The sequence below is a fragment of the Nematostella vectensis genome, chromosome 4, assembly GCF_932526225.1.
Source record: "Nematostella vectensis chromosome 4, jaNemVect1.1, whole genome shotgun sequence".
NCBI lineage: Eukaryota > Metazoa > Cnidaria > Anthozoa > Actiniaria > Edwardsiidae > Nematostella > Nematostella vectensis.
The window spans coordinates 3,135,786-3,156,921 of NC_064037.1; the positions used below are offsets into that span (position 1 = coordinate 3,135,786).

The 21,136-nt window shown below is 42.0% G+C and overlaps 2 protein-coding genes across 2 annotated transcripts; one reads left to right on the forward strand and one right to left on the reverse strand.

Moving 5' to 3' along the window:
- Positions 1–834: 834 nt before the first annotated feature.
- LOC116609745 (beta-glucuronidase-like) lies at positions 835–21,131 on the reverse strand. Its single transcript, XM_048725926.1, has 15 exons — positions 21,051–21,131; positions 20,798–20,959; positions 19,940–20,353; positions 18,243–19,249; positions 17,081–17,263; positions 14,812–14,990; positions 13,546–13,900; positions 12,778–12,921; positions 11,521–11,696; positions 7,826–7,972; positions 7,301–7,385; positions 2,776–2,952; positions 2,432–2,464; positions 1,780–1,882; positions 835–1,233 (listed from the first exon to the last, which is right to left on the reverse strand). Exons 4-15 carry the CDS (start codon positions 18,444–18,446, stop codon positions 1,016–1,018), a joined length of 2,004 nt encoding a protein of 667 aa, XP_048581883.1. The 5' UTR covers positions 18,447–19,249; positions 19,940–20,353; positions 20,798–20,959; positions 21,051–21,131; the 3' UTR covers positions 835–1,015.
- Positions 3,472–7,302, forward strand: LOC116609741 (monocarboxylate transporter 5-like). Its single transcript, XM_032370482.2, has 4 exons — positions 3,472–3,885; positions 4,507–5,453; positions 5,537–5,906; positions 6,956–7,302. Exons 1-4 carry the CDS (start codon positions 3,708–3,710, stop codon positions 7,144–7,146), a joined length of 1,686 nt encoding a protein of 561 aa, XP_032226373.1. The 5' UTR covers positions 3,472–3,707; the 3' UTR covers positions 7,147–7,302.
- Positions 21,132–21,136: the final 5 nt, after the last annotated feature.

Sequence of the window (21,136 nt, forward strand, 5' to 3'; positions counted from 1 at the left end):
AATCGCGAGTCTACAGACCCAAATGGACGAACACACTCACGCTATACAATCTTCTACCTTTCAGTGGAGGTACGGATTGGGTTAAGTTTGGGGAAAGGGGGGTGGGAAGGGAGGGAGGAAGTAGGGATTGAAAGTGGGTAAGAGGAAAATAGTGAGAGGCTAGGAAGCTAGTTTGGTTCAACCTGTTTTCGTTATATCTAAAACATTGGCTACACCACTGTCTTCATGCAAACTCTTTGCACAGTAAACGACTTAATAGCTTGGTATGGGAATACGTGCTAATGACAGGGTCTTTAAGCTGCTGGCTTTAGTATAGATGATTGTTATCGGAGAGCAAAAACCCTGTCATATGCCTAGGATATGCAGGCCCGTACCCAGGATTTTCTTGGGGGGGGGGGGGGGGGTGCGAAACCAAAAAAAAATTTCCGGGGGGGGAGGGGGAGGGAGTTCTCTGATAAAAATCTAACCAACTCTGAAAGAACAAAAAGGGATTTTTATGCCTTTGCAGCATCTTCACGGGACGTTTATTGTTGGATTTGGCTACATACCAAAGTGATCATGATTTTTAGTTTTGTCTACAAATAGCACGTCTATCCCCCCCTGGGTATGGGCCTGATATGTCCATTCAGTGTCGAGCTGTTGCATGAATGGGATAGTAAATTTGCGCTGATGCATGCGATGATCAAATATTCTCGATTACAGGACGTTCGAGAAGAATGTGAAAGATCTGCAACAAAGAACCAACTCAGACCCAGACATTATGGCGGTAGCCGCTGAGAGAGATACACACTAACCAGGCTTATAGCAATCTATGAATTAGGTATAGTTGCGAAATCATAAGAAATTAAAATTTATTGCGTCAACATAATTGTCGATTTTTTTAACATACATTAAATTGCCCAACCTCTTATAAAGAAAAATATCCGTTATTATTATGTAATCTTTTGATGATCTTGTCTATCAACTAAGCATGGACGGGCTACCTGTGTTACAACTCATTTATGAGGTTGGGCTGCTACAACTCATCTTGTGGATATCTAAGGGGGCTCCCTGTGGTTCCCGACGTCCTTGTGTCGTATTTAACAATCGCGTCTAGCAGTTCATCTCCTGTGGACGTGGGAATCTGATCGAGGGTGATGTTCGAATATCGCTGGCGCAGTATGAAGGCAGCGGCTTTTGGTTGGCGTGCACGTGTAAAGATACCTTTCTTGTTGCCTGCCACACGTTTAGCACCTGACAACAACCAGAAATGTTAATCAAACATGTCAATTTAGACATGTCAATCTAACTTGTCAGTTTAGACATGTCAATGAGATAAGTAATTTAAAAATGTCAATCAGAAATGTCAAACAGATGTCAATCAGGCATGTCAATTTGATATGTAAATTTACATGTGTCCATCAGAATTCCTCAATCCGGCGTTTTCGTTTCGTTAGTTTGAAGTCTGTTATGAACAAGATTGACAGCGAAATTGTTTGTTCTATATGATTTCTTTGGTTGCTTTATCCCCCCCCTTTTGTCCTCCACCAGCGAGGTCTCGATCAAGTAAGTAGGAAATATTATAATACTTTGTCTTCACATACAGTACAAAAACCGCATTGTCAATAAACGAGACATGATTGCAATAAATTTAGCTTTGATTAATTAAAATCCTGCCCACTTATTTCATCGATCAGCCTGATTGTTGAAAATGGGTGGTTCTTGTATGCGCGTTTTACAATATTTGATCACTAAAACATTTTTGGGCAACTTAAAAGATTGCTTCGAGGGCGACTGTACTTTGTGCCGTGTTGAAATCAGCAAAATTCCAGATCATCTCTCCGACAAAGAACTCCTTCCTCAGTTTGTCAAAAACCGGAAAATATTGCTGAATGGTCTCCACCTAAAACACAAGCAGAGATGATTTATTTTATTATTTATCACGAGATTCTTATAAGTCATCACAGTAAGCTGATAATAAAACGTTGAGTATGTATCAAGAAAAAGTGTCCTCGGGGTAAGCTAAAAAAAAGTCCTTATTTGGGCAATTATTGAAAGTTGGCATATATTATAGTTTTAGAAACACCAAAATAGGCGAATAATCATCAAATAATACAAATTAGATTTAGAAAAGATAGAACATCTTAAAACTTGTGTTGATGATTTTATTTGTCATTGAGGAAGCTTAGAAGCAGTCACATTTTAACACAGGAAGCTCAGAGTTACTCCAGCAAGTAGACTATCCTGGGTACCAGAGGCCCCAGCTTTATCACTCCTTGACTGTCACGCCGGTCTTGGCTACGAGGAGGGAAACTCCTTTATTATTATTATTATATTGTATTATTATCGTCCCTCGTAGTCGAGACCGGCGTGTTAGTAAACGAGTGAAAGCTCGAGCCTCTGGTACCCAGGTTAAGTAGCAACCAATACATTGATATCAATCTACTCGTACCTGGTACTCCTCTGTGAACATCAGTGCTGGTGACTAGATTAGAGAAAGCTTTAGTATGGCTAACCTTTCCAATACGCGGTGTATTCTACACTCGACCGAGAACACGAGCAAACGCGGAAATAAGGCAAAGAGAGGAGGAGGCAGTCCTTCCATCTCCTTGCCTTCTTTAAGCTCAGGGGTAGCCGCCTAAAATCGTGCTGGAGGTCGAAATTTGTGTTTTTATATGTAAGTGATTTGGAATTAACATTGGGCAGTTTGAGCTTTTTAGAGAATTTCATAAGGGGGGGGGGGGGGGGGGGGGGAGAGGGAGGCAGGCAGGCCACACACCCACCGGTCACACCCACCGAGTGTAATCCCGCGATTGTATCTGCTCCATACTCTGCCATTATGACCGGCTTGTTGTATTTCTCGTGAAAAGCTCGCAGGTCTCGCTCTAGTTGACGGCTTATCAACTGAGTTCCTCCAAAATCCGCGTACCAGCCGTAATAGCGGTTGAACATGATGACGTCACTGAGCCTCGCCTGAGACAAATAATAAATTATTTCGTCACAATCATAACACAGGGGGCCAAAGGCAAGCAAATTCGTGGGAAAAAAATATAGCGACCAAGATAATTTTATTGTGATTCTCCCATTATTTCTTTTTTTTTCGGATAGCATGATCATATAATAAAAAACACAACTTGAGAGGGAGCTTTCTCACCATAAACCAGGAAACCCAGGTTGCCATGAATTTCATAACTCTGTAGATATTTGTCTCCTTTTCATTCTCCAAGCCCTAAAAGCTAAAAGCAAATCCCGCATCCCGCGCGACATTTCTTAATTCCCGCTCGTGCCCCCCTTGTATCCGGCCCTCATTTCGGAAATGTTTATTTTCAATATTCCATGCCGATCTCAAAAAGAAAACAAGGGCTGGGCGAGTGCAATCCTCCTGTAAACTTACAGTGGTAACGCAACACGTGACAGGGCTGAGAATAGTCTTGGTCTACCTGTGGTAAATACCCGAGGTCAAATAGACTACAATCACCCACCGACCTCGCATCCAAGATCGACTGCAGAAAGCTGGCTTTGTTGTTTATGTACAGCATGAAGAGTGTAGAGCTCTGTGCGTGTGATACACCACATAGAGTGGATAGTTACTGGTCGTGGTTTGAATCCTGTACCCATCACAATAGTTTAGTCTAACTGTGATAAATACCCGAGGTCAAGTTCGCAGGCTGCAATCACCCACCGACCTCGCATGCAAGATCGACTGCAGAAGGCTGGCTTTGTACAGCATGAAGTGTGTAGACCTCTGTGTGTGTGATACACCACATAGCGTGGATAGCTACTGGTCGTGGTTTGTATGCGTTGCTGCCCTGGTAGCTGAAGGAGTTTACCTAAGTATCACCTACTGTTCTGGGATAGTTCTACCGGTTTTGATGGAAGAGTTCAAGCGAAGTAGACAAGATGTTGGTGAGGGTTTGCTCAAATAGCGTACACAAAATACACAAGTTTGTAAAAGATAAATCGTCACGATAAAATTGATTTTTATTTTTATTAAAATAGTTCTGTTTCGTCCATTTTGGACTTTACTCTACAAATAACCAAATAATAAAGCAGGCTAATTTGATGTCATTGGGTGACATAGGTTGAAAATTTTATTTAAATAGTTATGCTTTGCCGATTTTTAATGACAGTATTCGGCGCTTCCTTTTTTCAAGTATATAACAAGTCTTGAGAATGTTACCTCCTTGCAAAAACTGACCCATTTTTAGCGTTGCCGTGAAATATTTTCCTTATCTCACCTTGAATAAACTGTTCAAGTTACGGCATATCATCGCCAAAATGTTGTTGCGGCGACACGAATCGAAAACAAAATCCTAATCTCGTTTGGTTGTAGTCAATCAAACAAGACAATTAAATCAGCCATCAAATTATTTTGTGTAATAGGATAAAATGTTATTTTTCAACAAAAATATTCCGCTTTTCTTTTGTACACCATCAATAAATACCGATTTTTCTGAATTAAGTCGACCCCCTGGGAAAAACAATACACATATACGTGACATATTTCATCCGTTCTTCCCGTTATAGCTTGGATAGGATCATTGGCAATCGCGCTTGCATTTGGAGCATCACCGCTGGCGGCTGGCTTGTGTGCTAAGCTAGGCTGTCGTCCAATAAGCATACTGGGTCTCTTGGTAAGCTCAGTGTCTTTGGTTGCAAAATCATTCTCTTCATCATTCTCGCTACTTGTCGTCTTCGGGATAACATATGGCCTTGCGACAAGTTGTATCCATGTGTCAAACATGCTTACAATCTCACGTTCCTTCGAGAAGCGTAGAGCGCTCGCCACAGGAATCGTTTCCGCTGGTCCGTCGCTTTTTGTTCAGGGAATGGGACCTCTCGTCGGGTGGCTGACATCTACATTCGGATGGAGAAGTATGTACCGGATAATCGCCTCGTTTTTTGGCGTAGCGCTGGTTTTGACGTCTGTGAGTTTTGGCTCCAACATAAAAGATCCCTCGGAGGAAAAGGTTACACAGCTACATACGACTGGGAAATCAGCTCAAATGGGACAACAAACCGCAAATGTATATGGGCCAGACATTGCGCAAAGAAAAACGGTCGATAAAAACGCGACCCTATATCACAATCCGGGTGGGGCAGCGAGACTATTTGAAGAGGAAATTCTTCTAGAGAAGGCAGAAACTTCATCCGTGGAATGCTCGATGGAGGGCTTGAAAAATGACGCAAAATTTGCGGAGAACTCATTCGAAGATCGGCTGCTTGAAGAAAATGAAAAATTTCAACTATTCCACTTCTCTACTGAAGAGAACAAGAAAATTAATGAACAAGAAGTGCAGTATGACGAGCTAAAATTAGCGGTGGAAAATGACGGCTCACTTGCTAAAGGGAAATGGCGTTCCGGCATCTCTTGTGATCAGAATTTTTCATTCATAAAGAGACCAGCTTACATTTGCACTGTGGTAAGCATCACCTTATCCGGAGTTGGCATCTACGCTCCGTTTTTTCATTTGGTAAGTTGATATTTAAAAAAATAGCAGATAAAACAACGATGGACGATAGAAAAAACTCGTGAAATGGAAGTTCTCTTATGCAGGTTAAACATTGCGAGGAGGTTGGGCTGTCGTCAAGCGAGGCGTCCACGCTGTTCATTCACATCGGCATTTCTTCCCTCGTTGGTCGTATTCTCAGTGGTCAAATCGTCGACGCCTTCCACATCTCCCCCCTCAAAATCCACCAATGTGCTGACTTCATTTGCGGTGGCTCCATGCTCCTTATATGGCTCGCGAGTGACTATTTATCGTTTTCCGTGTTCGCAGTTGTTTACGGACTGTCGAATGGGGCGTACGTGACGACAATGTATTTGGCTCTGATGAATACAGTGGATGCGAGGGACAGACCGATGGCGTTTGGCTTAGGGGAGATGTTATGTTCTGCTGGGATTGTTATAGGCCCTGTACTTGCAGGTAAGACGGCCATGCTTGCGAAGTTAAGACCGACATGCACTTCGAGGGTAAGACCGAGATGCAATGCGAGGGTAAGACCGACATGCACTTCGAGAGTCGGACCGATATGTATTGCGAGAGTAAGACCGATATGCACTGCCAGAGTAAGACCGACATGCACTGCCAGAGTAAGACCGACATGCACTGCCAGAGTAAGACCGATATGCACTGCCAGAGTAAGACCGATATGCACTGCCAGAGTAAGACCGACATGCACTTCAATAGTAAGACCGACATGCACTGCGAGGGAAACCGACATGTACTTCGAGAATGAGACCGACATGCCCTTCAATATGAAGACCGACATGCATTGCGAGAGTAAGACCGACATGCACTGCATATCAAACATATTCCCCACGGATAGTGTCCTTCGTATGCATTGCCTTATATGGGCATTGATGCCCATATTTAGAAGAGCTAAAGTTTTCCCGCTCCCTGATCTCCAGAAAACATGGTGAAAAATACTGATTCCTTTCAATTTGAGACTCGAGGCAAAAATGTGTCAAAAAAACTTTATCGCTTGGTCAAATCTTTATCACACAAGTCTTGAAAAGCCCTTAGACCCAGGCCTCCAAGAGATTGGCCGAGCGAGATTTAAGGTCACCCAAATATTGATATGGAGAGAAGACCGACATGCACTTCGAGACAAAGACCGACATGCACTTTGAGGGTAAGACCGACGTGCACTTCGAGAGTTAGACCGACATGCACTTCGAGAGTTAGACCGACATGCACTTTGACATGTAAAACCGACATTGCGAGAAAAAAACTCGATACACACACATTGCACTGTTTGATTTGGCAATGGACACTGATGAAGAGGAAGTAATTTTAAAACGTCTGCGAAATCGACTTTAGTTTAGCGCATATTATCTGTATTTTAATTTACAATAATCGTATTTACCAAGCGTCAACCGCTACAGCACCCTCTTTGTATAAATTATGCTGCAAGGGAACGACCGGCATAAACTGCGAGATAACTAAGGCTAAATTCGCTGCTTGTTTTCCAGGTTTGATAGCAGATAAGACGGGTTCATACGTAGCAGCGTTCGGTATGACGGGAGGTGTTACAGTATTCGCGGCTTTTGTTCCGCTAATTCTGTTATGCCGCGCACAAGAGAGAGACAGGGCAGCATGCCACAGGGTGCCCATAACTAACCTCGAGGGACTGATAATCGTCGAAAGGGAAACCGTCTTATGATTTAGACAAAGACATTATATAAAAGGTTTAATACCATCTTTATAAGCAGCAACAATTCGTTAATAAACTTTTTTACTGTAAAAATAACCACCACCATTATCAGTCACCATCATCATCACTATAATCACCACTAATATCGTCTTTTTCAACTCACCACTCTGTCGAGAAAGGCGCGGTATTTCGTGACATACGTGACAGGTCGCGTGACATCCATGGAGCGAACTTCTTCGAATATCGGCCTGTACAAAACAAATCAAGCACATTCTCAATAAGTACAATATTTAAGGCTTTGTACATCTTAGAGAACATTTTAGATTCTATGCGCTGGACCGAAAACAGTATCTGACGTCATATATTATCCGTAATATTTCGTAATATGGCCCGACAACTCTAACTATAGTATAATCGTGCGCTTACAAAACAAACCATAATATTGTTGTTAAAAATGTCTAGTAAAGACATGTACAATTAATGGAAGATGCCTATATGAATAAAGAAGCCATTAAATAAATGATTCCGTCCAGCTCGCTATAAATTACACAAGGTTTCCGAATGAGTGAAAAGTGATAGCAAAATGGCGGAGCACTGGAAACTAGGTAGTGTTTATCAGTGGCCTAAGCCATTGGTTGTCGAAAAGTATAAATTTCACATCAACCGGTTACGTGAGCGGATGACGTACTTGAAATAGTCAAGCGAGGCTGGCTTGTCCGTGGGAGGCTCGTTGGCTACCGACCACATGACAACCGCTGGACGGTTTTTATCGCGGCGCACAAGCTCCATCATCTCTTGCGTGTGACGCTTCTGGAGCTCTGGGGTAAGGTTCGCACTGCAACATAGGGAAAAAAATCGATCAACCACTCCTTTGTTATTGTTTATAAATGAAAATGCGACGGTTTATTTGCAAGGAGACTTCAAAATTACAATCAACGAATGAAGTCTGATACTTTATCAATGATATTTGATAGAAAGTTTCTCAGTTATTTGCTTGAATTTGCCGATGGAAATGGATGCTTTGTGTGACTCGGCATTGAGCGGGAGAGTAAAATGACGGCGTGATTGCCCTTTTTTAAGATTCTTTTAATGAATCGGTTGAAACAGTAATAATGCGCAACTAATCTATTGTGCTTACTAGTTTTCGAAATTAACAGTCCACGTTTATTTGTTGTTATGAAGTGCGGTAAATTCCACACACAAAAAACTTGTTTCAGCGCCATGTCCCATTAGCAACACATGTGTTATTGTTTCATGCCATATTGGAAGACACATTATGTCAAGAAATCTCGGAACAACCTCCCGTCAACCTAAAATCAGAGTTTCATACTTTATTTACCAAATAAGTTCGAAAATACCACAATAGCTTCGCATTCAGCCCATGGAAATGTTGATGTTTTTACCACACTTGATACTTTGACAAATTATCTTTAAAGCCGGCCACACAGTACGAAATACCACATCAGGGGCTGAACTAGAAGTAACAACCTTTATTTTGATATATCGACAGTTTATATCGAATATTTTTTTCTAAGTGAAAAAAAATAGTAATCTTATAAGGACTGGGCTTCCCATACCTAAGAAAAAGTGGTGTATAAAACAAATATGGTAACAAATGTTGGTAACCCATCGACTCGAGTTTTCGTGACGTGATGTCCGTCCGTCCGTCGACAACCAAACTTGGCAGGTGTCATGTATGTGTCAAGGGAGGGGCAAATTGCGGTCAAGTGATTTGTGACGTCATCGATGACGTCACTAGAAGCAAAAATATGCTGACGTCATCAAAATAAAAAATATTTATATTTCACGAAGTAGACATCATATGGCAACCAATCTCGGTAGGTGTCATGTAGGTGTCAAGGGGGATGCAACAATATGGTCACGTGATTGTGACGTCATCAATAACGTCACTAGAAGCAAAATATGCTGACGTCATCAAAATAAAAAAACATTCAAATCTCGTGAAAGAAACATTGTATAACAACCAAACTTGGTAGGTGTTTATGCATGTGTCAAAGGGCGGTGTCAAGTTATGGTCACCTGATGCGTGACGTCATCGATGACGTCACTTTAAGCAAAACTATCCCGATTTCACATCTATATTCATATCTCCTAAACGAAACATCATATGACAACCAATCTTGTTATGTGTCATGAAGGTGTCAAGGAGAGTGCACCAATGTAGTCACGTGATTGTGACGTCATCAATGACGTCACTAGAAAAAAAATATGCCGACGTCATCAAAATAAAAATATGAAATATATATATTTTTTATTTCATTAAAGAAACATCGTGTGACAACAAAACTCAGTAGGTGTGATGTATGTTTCAAGTGGGGTGCAATGAAATAGTAACGTGATGTCATTGATGACGTCAATAAATTAACTACCCTGACTCCAAAAGATCGTATAACAATTAAATGTGTTACGTGTCATGTAGTTGTCAAGGTTGGGGGGAAGGGGGTCGCGTGATCTGTGAAATCGTTGACATCGTCAAAAACAGAAAATATAATATATTTAATATTTCTTTATCTACCACAGCCTGTCGTACTTAGAATAAAATCTAAATTAAAGTTTTGAAACATTCAGTTTGGACATATATCGTAAGATCCCCGTTTTAAGTCATTACTGTTTGTTTAAGTGCCCGCTTGTAAAATAAATCCTTCTGAAAGCAAGTTCATTAGTACTTCACACAGCTAACACCGCCGATTGACTATTAAGCGGAAATAAGCAAAGATTTGGTCGTTTGGAGCTCCGCTTTTAGGCAATGCCTAAATCTATACATTATCTTGAGCATTAGTAAGTCCAGAGTCACAGCACAGTCACATCTATCACGAAAAAGCATATTTACAAATTGTTTTTCTGTGACATGGTTTTTAATTGCGCTGTTTTCGGCTGCACGAGCTCCCCTATACCTGGGAAGATCACCCCTTCGAAAACGGTGAGCGATCAGAGGCAAAGCGACGCAGAAAGGGCTGGGTAAACTTTGTTTCGCGAACTCGTGCCCACTGGAAGCCCACGGACAACACACGTGTCTGTTCGGAACACTTCGGTGTTTCAGACTTCTCAATGCGATATGATTTAATGGAGGGTACGTTTAACATCAAGAAACTTCGCAATGCGATATGATTTAATGGAGGGTACGTTTAACATCAAGAAACTTCGCAATGCGATATGATTTAATGGAGGGTACGTTTAACATAAAAAAACTTCGCAATGCGATATGATTTAATGGAGGGTACGTTTAACATCAAGAAACTTCGCAATGCGATATGATTTAATGGAGGGTACGTTTAACATCAAGAAACTTCAGATGGATGAAATCGGTATTGTGGCAATACCGTCGATTTACCCGAAGGGAAGCGACGAAAGACCAAGCTCATCTAGAGATCGACGAATGGTATGTTTATCGCAGTTGTGCCAAAATTTGATTTGTTTCGGTTCTTGTATATAATTATCCAGGACTGAGTTGATCATAGTTTTTGATTACTTAAATATAGGAACTGCGAAAAATTTTAACAGAGTCGAAAGAAAATATCGAAGGTAAGTTTTTTTAATCGACAGGATGATTCCTTGAGACGTGTCACTTTAGTCCGAAGTTGGATTTTCAAATTATTATTATTGCTTTATCTTTGTTTTTTTTTTTTTGTATCGTTGGTGTTGCAATACCATCAATGTTATCACGGAAGAGTGGTGATTTTAATGATTTTAATATGTATTAAAATACATAGCCTTTCTCTAACAACACACACGCAACAGAATATTTAACAAAATATATAAAACGAGAGTTATAGTTGATATTATTTTTTATTCTAAAAATAAAGAGAAGTCATATCATGCGAGAACAACGATGGTGATCATGATGAGCAGATCATTACAAAAAGCAAAGTAAGTCTTTTTATATTGATTTTTTTTGTATTGTCTTTTTTATTTGTGTGGTGGAATGGAGCCATTTTCTTTCAAATGTGATATTTCTTTATCAAAATTGCTTTACCCCTGTACTAGTTACAACAATGAATTTAAATTGTACGTAATTTGTTGCAAATCAATAAATCATGTGGATAAATAAAAAAATGTGAATTTTCTATTTTACCCAATAATTTATCGGTTAATTCCCTGTCTTATACATATTGTTGAAATTTCTTATTTCAGAACTATAAAATGCAGAACGAACCGGTGGCTTGTGAAAGGTGCTCTGAACTTTCACATAGGAATCGCAAGATTCGTAATCAGTTAATTTACCAAAGGCTGCAGTCCATCAAGTTCAGGGCAAAAATAAAGAAGCTAACACGTGGTATGTACTTTTTTCACCCCCATTTTTAGCAGAAATTGTGGAAATGTTGGGTTAGTGGTTGTTTATATCTAATATGTATTTGTACTCACGGCTCAATGCCCACAGCCGGACACTCATCGATGACTACTATGCCTGTCCGGTCGGCCATGTCCATGATCTCCTCGGCGTACGGGTAGTGACTAGTCCGGAACGAGTTACCTCCTAGCCACTTCATCAGGTTGAAGTCCTTGGCGATAATCACGTTATCGACTCCTTTACCTCGAATCTGAAAAAAAAAAGATATCTTAAAGGCTCCGTTTGGCGCACAGCTTCCAATAAGCATCCCTCTTCGAATTAGCGCCCTCTCCCCACTTCTGGATATATTTGCAAGAATAGCCGAACACAAGGCTTTTCTGTTTTATAACCCGTTAGTTACCGTTTTTATAGAACACTGAGAAAAGAGTACTGAGCAATTTTAAGTTGTTCTTGTTTCAAATCTACAATTTAATTATCAAGCCAGGGGCGGATATAACTTGCGCCAAAGGGGTGTTTGGCTCAGTGACAAGGGGGAGGGGGTAGTTTTTTTTGTTATATGACTCCTAACGTATGATTTATTAAAGCGATGGCTCTGATGATTATTATACAAAAATTACCTCAGCGGCGAGCGATGATAAAACAGTCGATTACCCCCTCTTCTACGATCGCCATGTTTACAACACTGTATGCCCTTTCTTTAGTCAAAACTCTCAGAGATATTCATGTATTTGCTTTACGATACAAACTTTTCGCCAAAGTGTGATCAGATGTGGGTCTTATTCTCTGATATCCTAATAAATAGTGTCGATAAAACATAAAATAAGCCGCATACAGCATTAAGTACCGTCTTGTAGTGGCTTGGTCAATGGCGCGATAAGCCCAAATGCTTATCTACTATACTTACTTTACCATTGCTGGCCGCTAAAGCAATTTTAGTCATAAAATCCAAAAAGGCTCATCGCCTTTAAGATTCATACTATTGCTCCAGATTGCATTCAACTTTGGTCGATATTTTCGTAAAATATCATTTTCACACCCCATACTGCGCAAAAAATACAAAGTATTGTATGGGAATCTTTACTTCCGGTGGATTTTGGTCCAGTTGGTGAAGTTCTTTGGCGCGGCAAAAAATATATTTTTTTACCAAGTTCCTTTCACCTGTCTTCGATGTGGCAAGGGGGCGTGATTAACAACAATACGGCTGCTCGGATGCCCTCCCAGGTACCAATTGCAAATACAAAGCATCTAATCGGTACTAATCATTACAAAAGTTAATAATAATAATACTGGAATATTTGATTCTCTAAATAGGTATCGCATCTATTACTCACGTTTGCATCCTCGTGCTTGCCAAAGCCTTTAAAGTAAAACTCTTTGTCGTTGATGAGAAATTTAGTGCCTTCAACGCGTACAGTCCTTATTCCCACAGGAAGGCGGTAAACATCTTGTATGTACAACTGAGACAACGTCGTTACCTAGAGGATACAAATTTCATCATCGACACCGTCACCAACAAAATCATCACCATCAATTAGTACCCAGGGGCGTAGCCAGGATTTGTAATAGGAGGGGGCCCAAAAGGCCTTTATTTGACATTTTCTCCTAAATTTTTAAAACTGTCCCATGCATTTACTGTATTTTTGGATGCTAGAAGGGGTAGGCCGAGACCCTTGGGCCCTCCCCCTAGCTACGCCCCTGGTACTAACCGTTATCATCTGAAGACTGATTTCCATATGATCGCACACTATTTCAGCTAAATTGACCGTACGATAGCAACCGATCGCTGCTGCTTTCTATATAAACGCACGAATTATTGCTTCACCTTACAGTTCTTTAATCCCTTGGGAGTCAGGTAGGGGGGGGGGGGTCTCGTAAGTTTTTTTCTAAAAAAGGAAAGGTCAGATGTGTATGCCCCCCCTGTTTTCTTAATGTCCCTTGGCGGCCAAAAAGTGGGTCATTTCTTATTAAGGAATCTTCAAATACGATGCTTTTTCAATATGATACCTAACCCCCCCCCCCCCCCTCCTCCCTCGGCCAATCCTGGGTACGCGCATGTCCATGTCCGTTAGGACCCTGCCATTTAACGCAACCCCCCGTACCTTGAGTGTGTACAGATATGCCGTGTTGTTGGTCATTCCAATTGGCCACCACAGGACCGGATTCCGGACAGTTAACTCTCCCTCAAACTTCTCTGTCCCTTCAACGGTTTCCACGACAAACCCCTCGTGGTCCAGTAACTCGTACTTCATATTGATGTCCCCTCTCGGAATAGACTTGATGGCACCCACCACTGACAGAAACTTGACAGTCCCGACATTACCATGGAATGACGTTGTTATGGTGATGTCAGAGAGGAAGACAACTGGGGTTGTGTAAAGTTTGACGGGGCGATTGATGCCGGCGTAATTAAAGAAGTCGAACTTGTAGGTCTGTACATTATAACCATCAGGGTGCCTGGACATCGGTAGTGACAATGAAAAAAACAAGGATACATTTATGTACATTCATGCCTTACCATACGAGTAGTACAAGTGTACATATGGGGGTACTTACTAGATGAGTGTTCACTCGAGGAGTAAATGTTATTTAATTCATGTGAGGTCGGTAGCTTATTATACGAATGTACGCGTATTCATGTGAGGCTGGTAGCTTATTATACGAATGTACGCGTATTCGTGTGAGGTCGGTAGCTTATTATACGAATGTACGGGTATTCATGTGAGGTCGGTAGCTTATTATACGAATGTACGCGTATTCATGTGAGGCTGGTAGCTTATTATACGAATGTACGGGTATTCATGTGAGGTCGGTAGCTTATTATACGAATGTACGCGTATTCATGTGAGGCTGGTAGCTTATTATACGAATGAACGCGTATTCATGTGAGGCTGGTAGCTTATTATACGAATGTACGCGTATTCATGTGAGGCTGGTAGCTTATTATACGAATGTACGCGTATTCATGTGAGGTCGGTAGCTTATTATACGAATGTACGGGTATTCATGTGAGGTCGGTAGCTTATTATACAAATGTACGCGTATTCATGTGAGGTCGGTAGCTTATTATACGAATGTACGCGTATTCATGTGAGGTCGGTAGCTTATTATACGAATGTACGCGTATTCATGTGAGGTCGGTAGCTTATTATACGAATGTACGGGTATTCATGTGAGGCTGGTAGCTTACTATATGAATACCATGAGAGGCTGGCTGCAAGCAAGTAGTGCCCATGTATGGGGGGCACATACAATCAGAAAGTGGGTGTTCCTTTTAAGTTGGTTGCAAACTATACGAATGTAAGGGTATTTACTTGGTAAAAGTGCGCTCTTGGGCGGAACAGGAGCGAGGGTGTTAAACAACTCACCAGCTCCACGAGGACGGGAGATGTTCTACCTTCCCAGGGGGGAGGGTGGTGGGGGTGAGCGTGTTGTTGATGGCCACTGTAACCCTATTAGACTTATCGTAGCGTAGAAACTCACTGATGTCTGCCTCAAAGGCTAGGTAACCGCCCTCGTGTTCCGTCACCTTCTCGCCGTTCAACCACTGCAAGACATCCATATTACATACTCACGGACAAGCCGCGATGCATACGCTAAAATACAAATAAGGAATGCATACTACAAATTCGGCACTGGTGATTGCAGGCATATCGCCATGATGTTTCAGCACGGCAAGAGCGCGATGCATGAATATTGGGCCCGAGGTAAGTGACACACACGGCAAGAGCGCGATGCATGAATATTGGGCACGAGGTAAGTAACACACACGGCAAGAGCGCGATGCGTGAATATTGGGCACGAGGTAAGTAACACACACGGCAAGAGCGCGATGCATGAATATTGGGCCCGAGGTAAGTAACACACACGGCAAGAGCGCGATGCATGAATATTGGGCCCGAGGTAAGTGACACACACGGCAAGAGCGCGATGCGTGAATATTGGGCCCGAGGTAAGTAACACACACGGCAAGAGCGCGATGCGTGAATATTGGGCACGAGGTAAGTGACACACACGGCAAGAGCGCGATGCGTGAATATTGGGCCCGAGGTAAGTAACACACACGGCAAGAGCGCGATGCATGAATATTGGGCCCGAGGTAAGTAACACACACGGCAAGAGCGCGATGCGTGAATATTGGGACCGAGGTAAGTAACACACACGGCAAGAGCGCGATGCATGAATATTGGGCCCGAGGTAAGTAACACACACGGCAAGAGCGCGATGCGTGAATATTGGGCCCGAGGTAAGTAACACACACGGAAAGAGCGCGATGCGTGAATATTGGGCCCGAGGTAAGTAACAAACACGGCAAGAGCGCGATGCGTGAATATTGGGCCCGAGGTAAGTAACAAACACGGCAAGAGCGCGATGCGTGAATATTGGGCCCGAGGTAAGTAACACACACGGCAAGAGCGCGATGCATGAATATTGGGCCCGAGGTAAGTAACACACACGGCAAGAGCGCGATGCGTGAATATTGGGCCCGAGGTAAGTAACACACACGGCAAGAGCGCGATGCATGAATATTGGGCCCGAGGTAAGTAACACACACGGCAAGAGCGCGATGCATGAATATTGGGCCTGAGGTAAGTAACACACACGGCAAGAGCGCGATGCATGAATATTGGGCCCGAGGTAAGTAACACACACGGCAAGAGCGCGATGCATGAATATTGGGCCCGAGGTAAGTAACACACACGGCAAGAGCGCGATGCGTGAATATTGGGCCCGAGGTAAGTAACACACACGGCAAGAGCGCGATGCGTGAATATTGGGCCCGAGGTAAGTAAGACACACGGCAAGAGCGCGATACGTGAATATTGGGCCCGAGGTAAGTAACACACACGGAAAGAGCGCGATGCGTGAATATTGGGCCCGAGGTAAGTAACACACACGGCAAGAGCGCGATGCATGAATATTGGGCCCGAGGTAAGTAACACACACGGCAAGAGCGCGATGCATGAATATTGGGCCCGAGGTAAGTAACACACACGGCAAGAGCGCGATGCATGAATATTGGGCCCGAGGTAAGTAACACACACGGCAAGAGCGCGATGCGTGAATATTGGGCACGAGGTAAGTAACACACACGGCAAGAGCGCGATGCGTGAATATTGGGCCCGAGGTAAGTAAGACACACGGCAAGAGCGCGATGCGTGAATATTGGGCCCGAGGTAAGTAAGACACACGGCAAGAGCGCGATACGTGAATATTGGGCCCGAGGTAAGTAACACACACGGAAAGAGCGCGATGCGTGAATATTGGGCCCGAGGTAAGTAACACACACGGCAAGAGCGCGATGCATGAATATTGGGCCCGAGGTAAGTAACACACACGGCAAGAGCGCGATGCGTGAATATTGGGCCCGAGGTAAGTAACACACACGGCAAGAGCGCGATGCATGAATATTGGGCCCGAGGTAAGTAAGACACACGGCAAGAGCGCGATGCATGAATATTGGGCCCGAGGTAAGTGACACACACGGCAAGAGCGCGATACGTGAATATTGGGCCCGAGGTAAGTAACACACACGGCAAGAGCGCGATGCGTGAATATTGGGCCCGAGGTAAGTAACACACACGGCAAGAGCGCGATGCGTGAATATTGGGCCCGAGGTAAGTAACACATACGTACCACTTTCGTGTAGTAGTTAGCGCCTTCAAAGCGGAGCACCACTCGGGTGTTAGAGTCATTCCATCTGGAAGGGACGTAAGTCTGCATGTCGTACCATGCCCAGCCGCGGAAGTCCCGGATGCCCTTATCCTGGGTTATGTCGTTATAGCTCGCAGGAACTGGCATGGGGATAACTTCACCTGACTTTAGACATGATTATTATCTTATATAAATAAGCAAATTATGCGAAGAGATCTTGAAATAAACAATGAAGTGAACCATTTCTCAAATTCAATCGAAAATATTTGATAATAAAACTACTCGAATAAAACAGCTTCCAGGCCCGTACAGTGACGTCACTGTACAGGCCCGTACCCAGGATTTTTCTTGGGGGAGTGCGAAATCCGAAAACGTGGACCAAATTTTTGGGGGGGAGAGATTGGAGGGAGTTTTCTGATAAAAATCTGACCACCCCCGTAAGAACAAAAAGGGATTTTTTATGCCTTTGCAGTATCTCCACGGACATTTATTGTCGGATTTGGCTACAAATAAAGTCTGACTTATGGATTGATGACATACCTGAGTGATCAAGCTTATGCTTTATAGTTTTGTCTACAAATAGCACGTCTATTGAGAACCAAAGTGGACTTTTGGCCGTTGTGGGGGGTTCGCAAACCCCTTTGGTACGGGCCTGGCTTCTGTTACCGGCTTCTATTTAATGACAATTTTACACTTAAAAAATATATTTATATATAAATCGTGAAAGCACACAAAAAAACGGAAAATTTTGATAGCTCAAGAATTTTTTATACAAGAGTTTTAGCCCTGGCCAAACGAAACGCAAGCCCTCCTTCAGTAAATCCTGGATACGCGCTTGTGTGTCAAGGTGTACTAGAATGTCAGAGGCAACAATCCCTCTAGCAGAATAAACGGGTGAAATTCGACAGCTTGCCATAAAAAAAATTTTAGAATAAAACTTTGAATTTTATAAAACTTTGAATTACTTAGAAGGCAGTATTCTTTTTTTCCAACTTCGATATCTTAGTCAGTGTTATCAAATATTTTACCACCTATGGTTTTGGAATATTTTTCACAGTACAGTAAACACACGTGGCGCCTATAGTGCGAAAATGCGGCAATATCTTTCCCAAGAGAAAACATCATATAGACAAAATTAATATACCTTTTCTAGAGGTCTGCTAAACCAAGACTCTGCAAATCCAGCTTCTTTGTCTTTACTATTGTCCACCCGAAAATTCCACAATCCGCTAAGATCTTTGATCTCTCTGCTCTCTGATTCACGAGGAAACAACATTCCAGGCAAAGTGTTAGCATTACATGTGATTGTCATGAAGATAAATGTGAGAAGTCCCTTTAAAGCACCCATGGTGAGGGTGACGAATCTAGTTTGAAAGAGATATATTCACATTATTTCGCTTAGTTTTGAAAGTCGCTAGTTTAGCTTTCACTCAGAGCGGGTGGCGGTAGTGGCGGTGGCATACCGGTTTAACACAGGGAACCCATGGTAACACATGGTACCGGAATAGAACACTGTTTGCAAGACAAAAGAGTCGTAATAGTCGTAACGGAAAGTTTTGCAGCACCCTTAGAAACAAGAAATTTGCGGGTTGCGCAGTCACGCAAAAGATTTATAAATTGTATGTCTGTAAAAAAAGGGCAAAAAATAAACTGTGAACAGTGAACTGCTAGTTTTCTCGTAAAGTGGCCAGTTTTTGCAGTTTCGTTTTTAGGAGATAAGATGACAATTATTACTCGTTTTTTGACGATAAGCTGAGTATTTGAATACAGGAAATTGTTGCAGGCAAGAATAGCAGTTGCACCTTGCAGTGTTTAGTGTCCATCTCCAAAAATTTATTTGAGTGCCAATTATATAACAGTGGTAAGCCGACCGTTCAATCTGTCTTTTTATTATTCATATATTTGCTATTCTTGTTTTAATAGGAGCAAAGTCTATTACATTTTGCTTTACTTAAATAGCTGCTGGTGGAGAACCAGTGTGGACAACATGTAAAAACTGCTGTCTGTTTACTGCTACGGGATTCCGCGTTGGCAAGCTTTCTTGAGCGAATTGCACAAAGCAAGGAAAATGGACAAGACACGGATGTCTGTGCTCCCAATTAGCTAGTCTTTCAGGTGATGGCAGACAACACTCAAATACTCCATACTTATCTTAGAAAAACATTAAGGGAAATTTTCTAAATACTATACTAAAAGTACTAAAGAATAAGTAAAATATAGTGATTTAACTCGGCGAGGTGCACGAACTGATCACGTGACCTTTTGAGTGGCATTTTCAAGCCAAAATAAACACAGAAATTACTGCGCCTGTCACACCAGAAACAACAAAAAATAAAATCGTTAATAAATAAAAATATGCCCTTTCTGATTGCCTAAGCACTTATTAAAATAAGTTGTTGTTTTTTTTCCACTAAAAGCCAGAGCATGTGCACATTTGACACACAAAAAGTCACATGTTCTGTTAGTGTAATTTGCATATTGCTATTCACAAGAATGGCTGTAAACCTGGTATGAATCTCTAGTACATTTGGTGATATTATTTTCTTGATTGGACCATCAGCGTTTTAATAATGATTTAATAAAAACCGATATGTTATAGTATAATTGATCTTGATGCCTGCCTCGTACCCAGGCGTTTCAAGTCAGTAAAAACAAGTGAAACATATAATAGTGAATGCAATCAGCCATGGGAAGGTTCATGGGAACAAGGGAAGGGTCAACATTTTTCGTTCTACCCCTGCGTGCTTACTCTGGTCATGCGAGAACTGTGGGTGCTTAAAAGGTGGTAGATGGTTAGAGGAATTCATTTTACCATTTTGATGATTTTTGTACAAAGGATACATGCATAGCCAGCTACTATGCCACCAATATGCATAAAGACAGAGCCATGGTGAAACGCCAAATAATATAGCACTAGACATGCCCAGGGAAGTACTGAACAAGGAATCTTGACTATACTAAATCCACACTCTTTAAACTTGATAACCTTTGATACCACAACAAGTAAACCGAAGACGACCCCTGACATACCAAGACTGCACCCATGGAACAGCTCATGTGCAATATGGTAAAGTAGAGTTGCCATAGCAACTTCTAGTAGTGTTGAGATCAACCAGAAGATGATGAGGATGAGTGTCATAAGAATGGTTCCAATGTGTTTTTCAATCAGACTTCCCAGGGCAAGCATCGGAAGTATTGTGATGGCGAGATGCCAGGGACCCTTGTGGAAGAATGCATGTGTAAAGATTCTGTAGACTGAAAGAAAGCAAATAGTAATGTAAGTATAGAGTTGATATAGAGTTAGAATTACAAATTCAAGGAATTTTTGTCGCATTTGTCTTGGAGATTTTCCTCACTGCTCTGCGACTCAGAATTGCCAATGTAAAAAAATGATGCAACCTCAGCAATTTTTGTATTAGTAGTCAAACATGTGAAACCTGTGCATCAAAAATCATTTCAACAGATGTGGCAAAAATTGCACTAAAAATTTAAATTGTAAACCAGCCTTAAACTTGCTGGCAATGTGGTTCACAGTGTAAATTCATTTTATAGTTTGGTAAATACAGACCCAATATCACTTTTTAGATATGTTCTTTGTTTTAGGGAAGCCATGGTGCCACATTTATCATTTCTTTGTTAGACAACCTCTCCCCCCCGTCTCTATTACACCCCCCCTCCCCCTCCCCCTTCCCTACTCACTTTCACGTGTCCGCACTATTCCATGGGCTTTTAGACAGACATGCTTATGCTGTGTACCAACACTCTTCGGTCCCACCAAGTGCAGCGAGCAGCATACGATGACAATGATAGATGTTACAAGCGGAACACGCAGAACTTTAGCAACCGCCATCATTCATCACACTAGCAAAGGATTTCTTGCATTTATATGCAGAAAAATGATCTAGAACAAAAACTCAACAAACTTAGGCTAAAAACGAATCATTATACATACAGATAAGGAGTTAAGTTATATTTTCGATCCCTAGAAGAACTTTCCAAACCACGAAAAAATTTGCGATGTTTTTTTTTTTTACTTTC

What these genes read in the sequence shown, in the direction of transcription:
- LOC116609741 (XM_032370482.2), top strand. Translation starts at nt 3,708, where the DNA reads ATGAAGTGTGTAGACCTCTGTGTGTGTGATACACCACATAGCGTGGAT. An exon ending in GCGAAGTAGACAAGATGTTG is followed by an intron (nt 3,886 to 4,506) that starts GTGAGGGTTTGC and finishes TTCCCGTTATAG; the next exon opens with CTTGGATAGGATCATTGGCA. An exon ending in TATAGGCCCTGTACTTGCAG is followed by an intron (nt 5,907 to 6,955) that starts GTAAGACGGCCA and finishes CTTGTTTTCCAG; the next exon opens with GTTTGATAGCAGATAAGACG.
- LOC116609745 (XM_048725926.1), bottom strand. Translation starts at nt 18,446, where the DNA reads ATGGGTGCTTTAAAGGGACTTCTCACATTTATCTTCATGACAATCACA. An exon ending in CTCCCGTCCTCGTGGAGCTG is followed by an intron (nt 13,901 to 14,811) that starts GTGAGTTGTTTA and finishes ACCGATGTCCAG; the next exon opens with GCACCCTGATGGTTATAATG. An exon ending in CATATCTGTACACACTCAAG is followed by an intron (nt 12,922 to 13,545) that starts GTACGGGGGGTT and finishes TGTATCCTCTAG; the next exon opens with GTAACGACGTTGTCTCAGTT.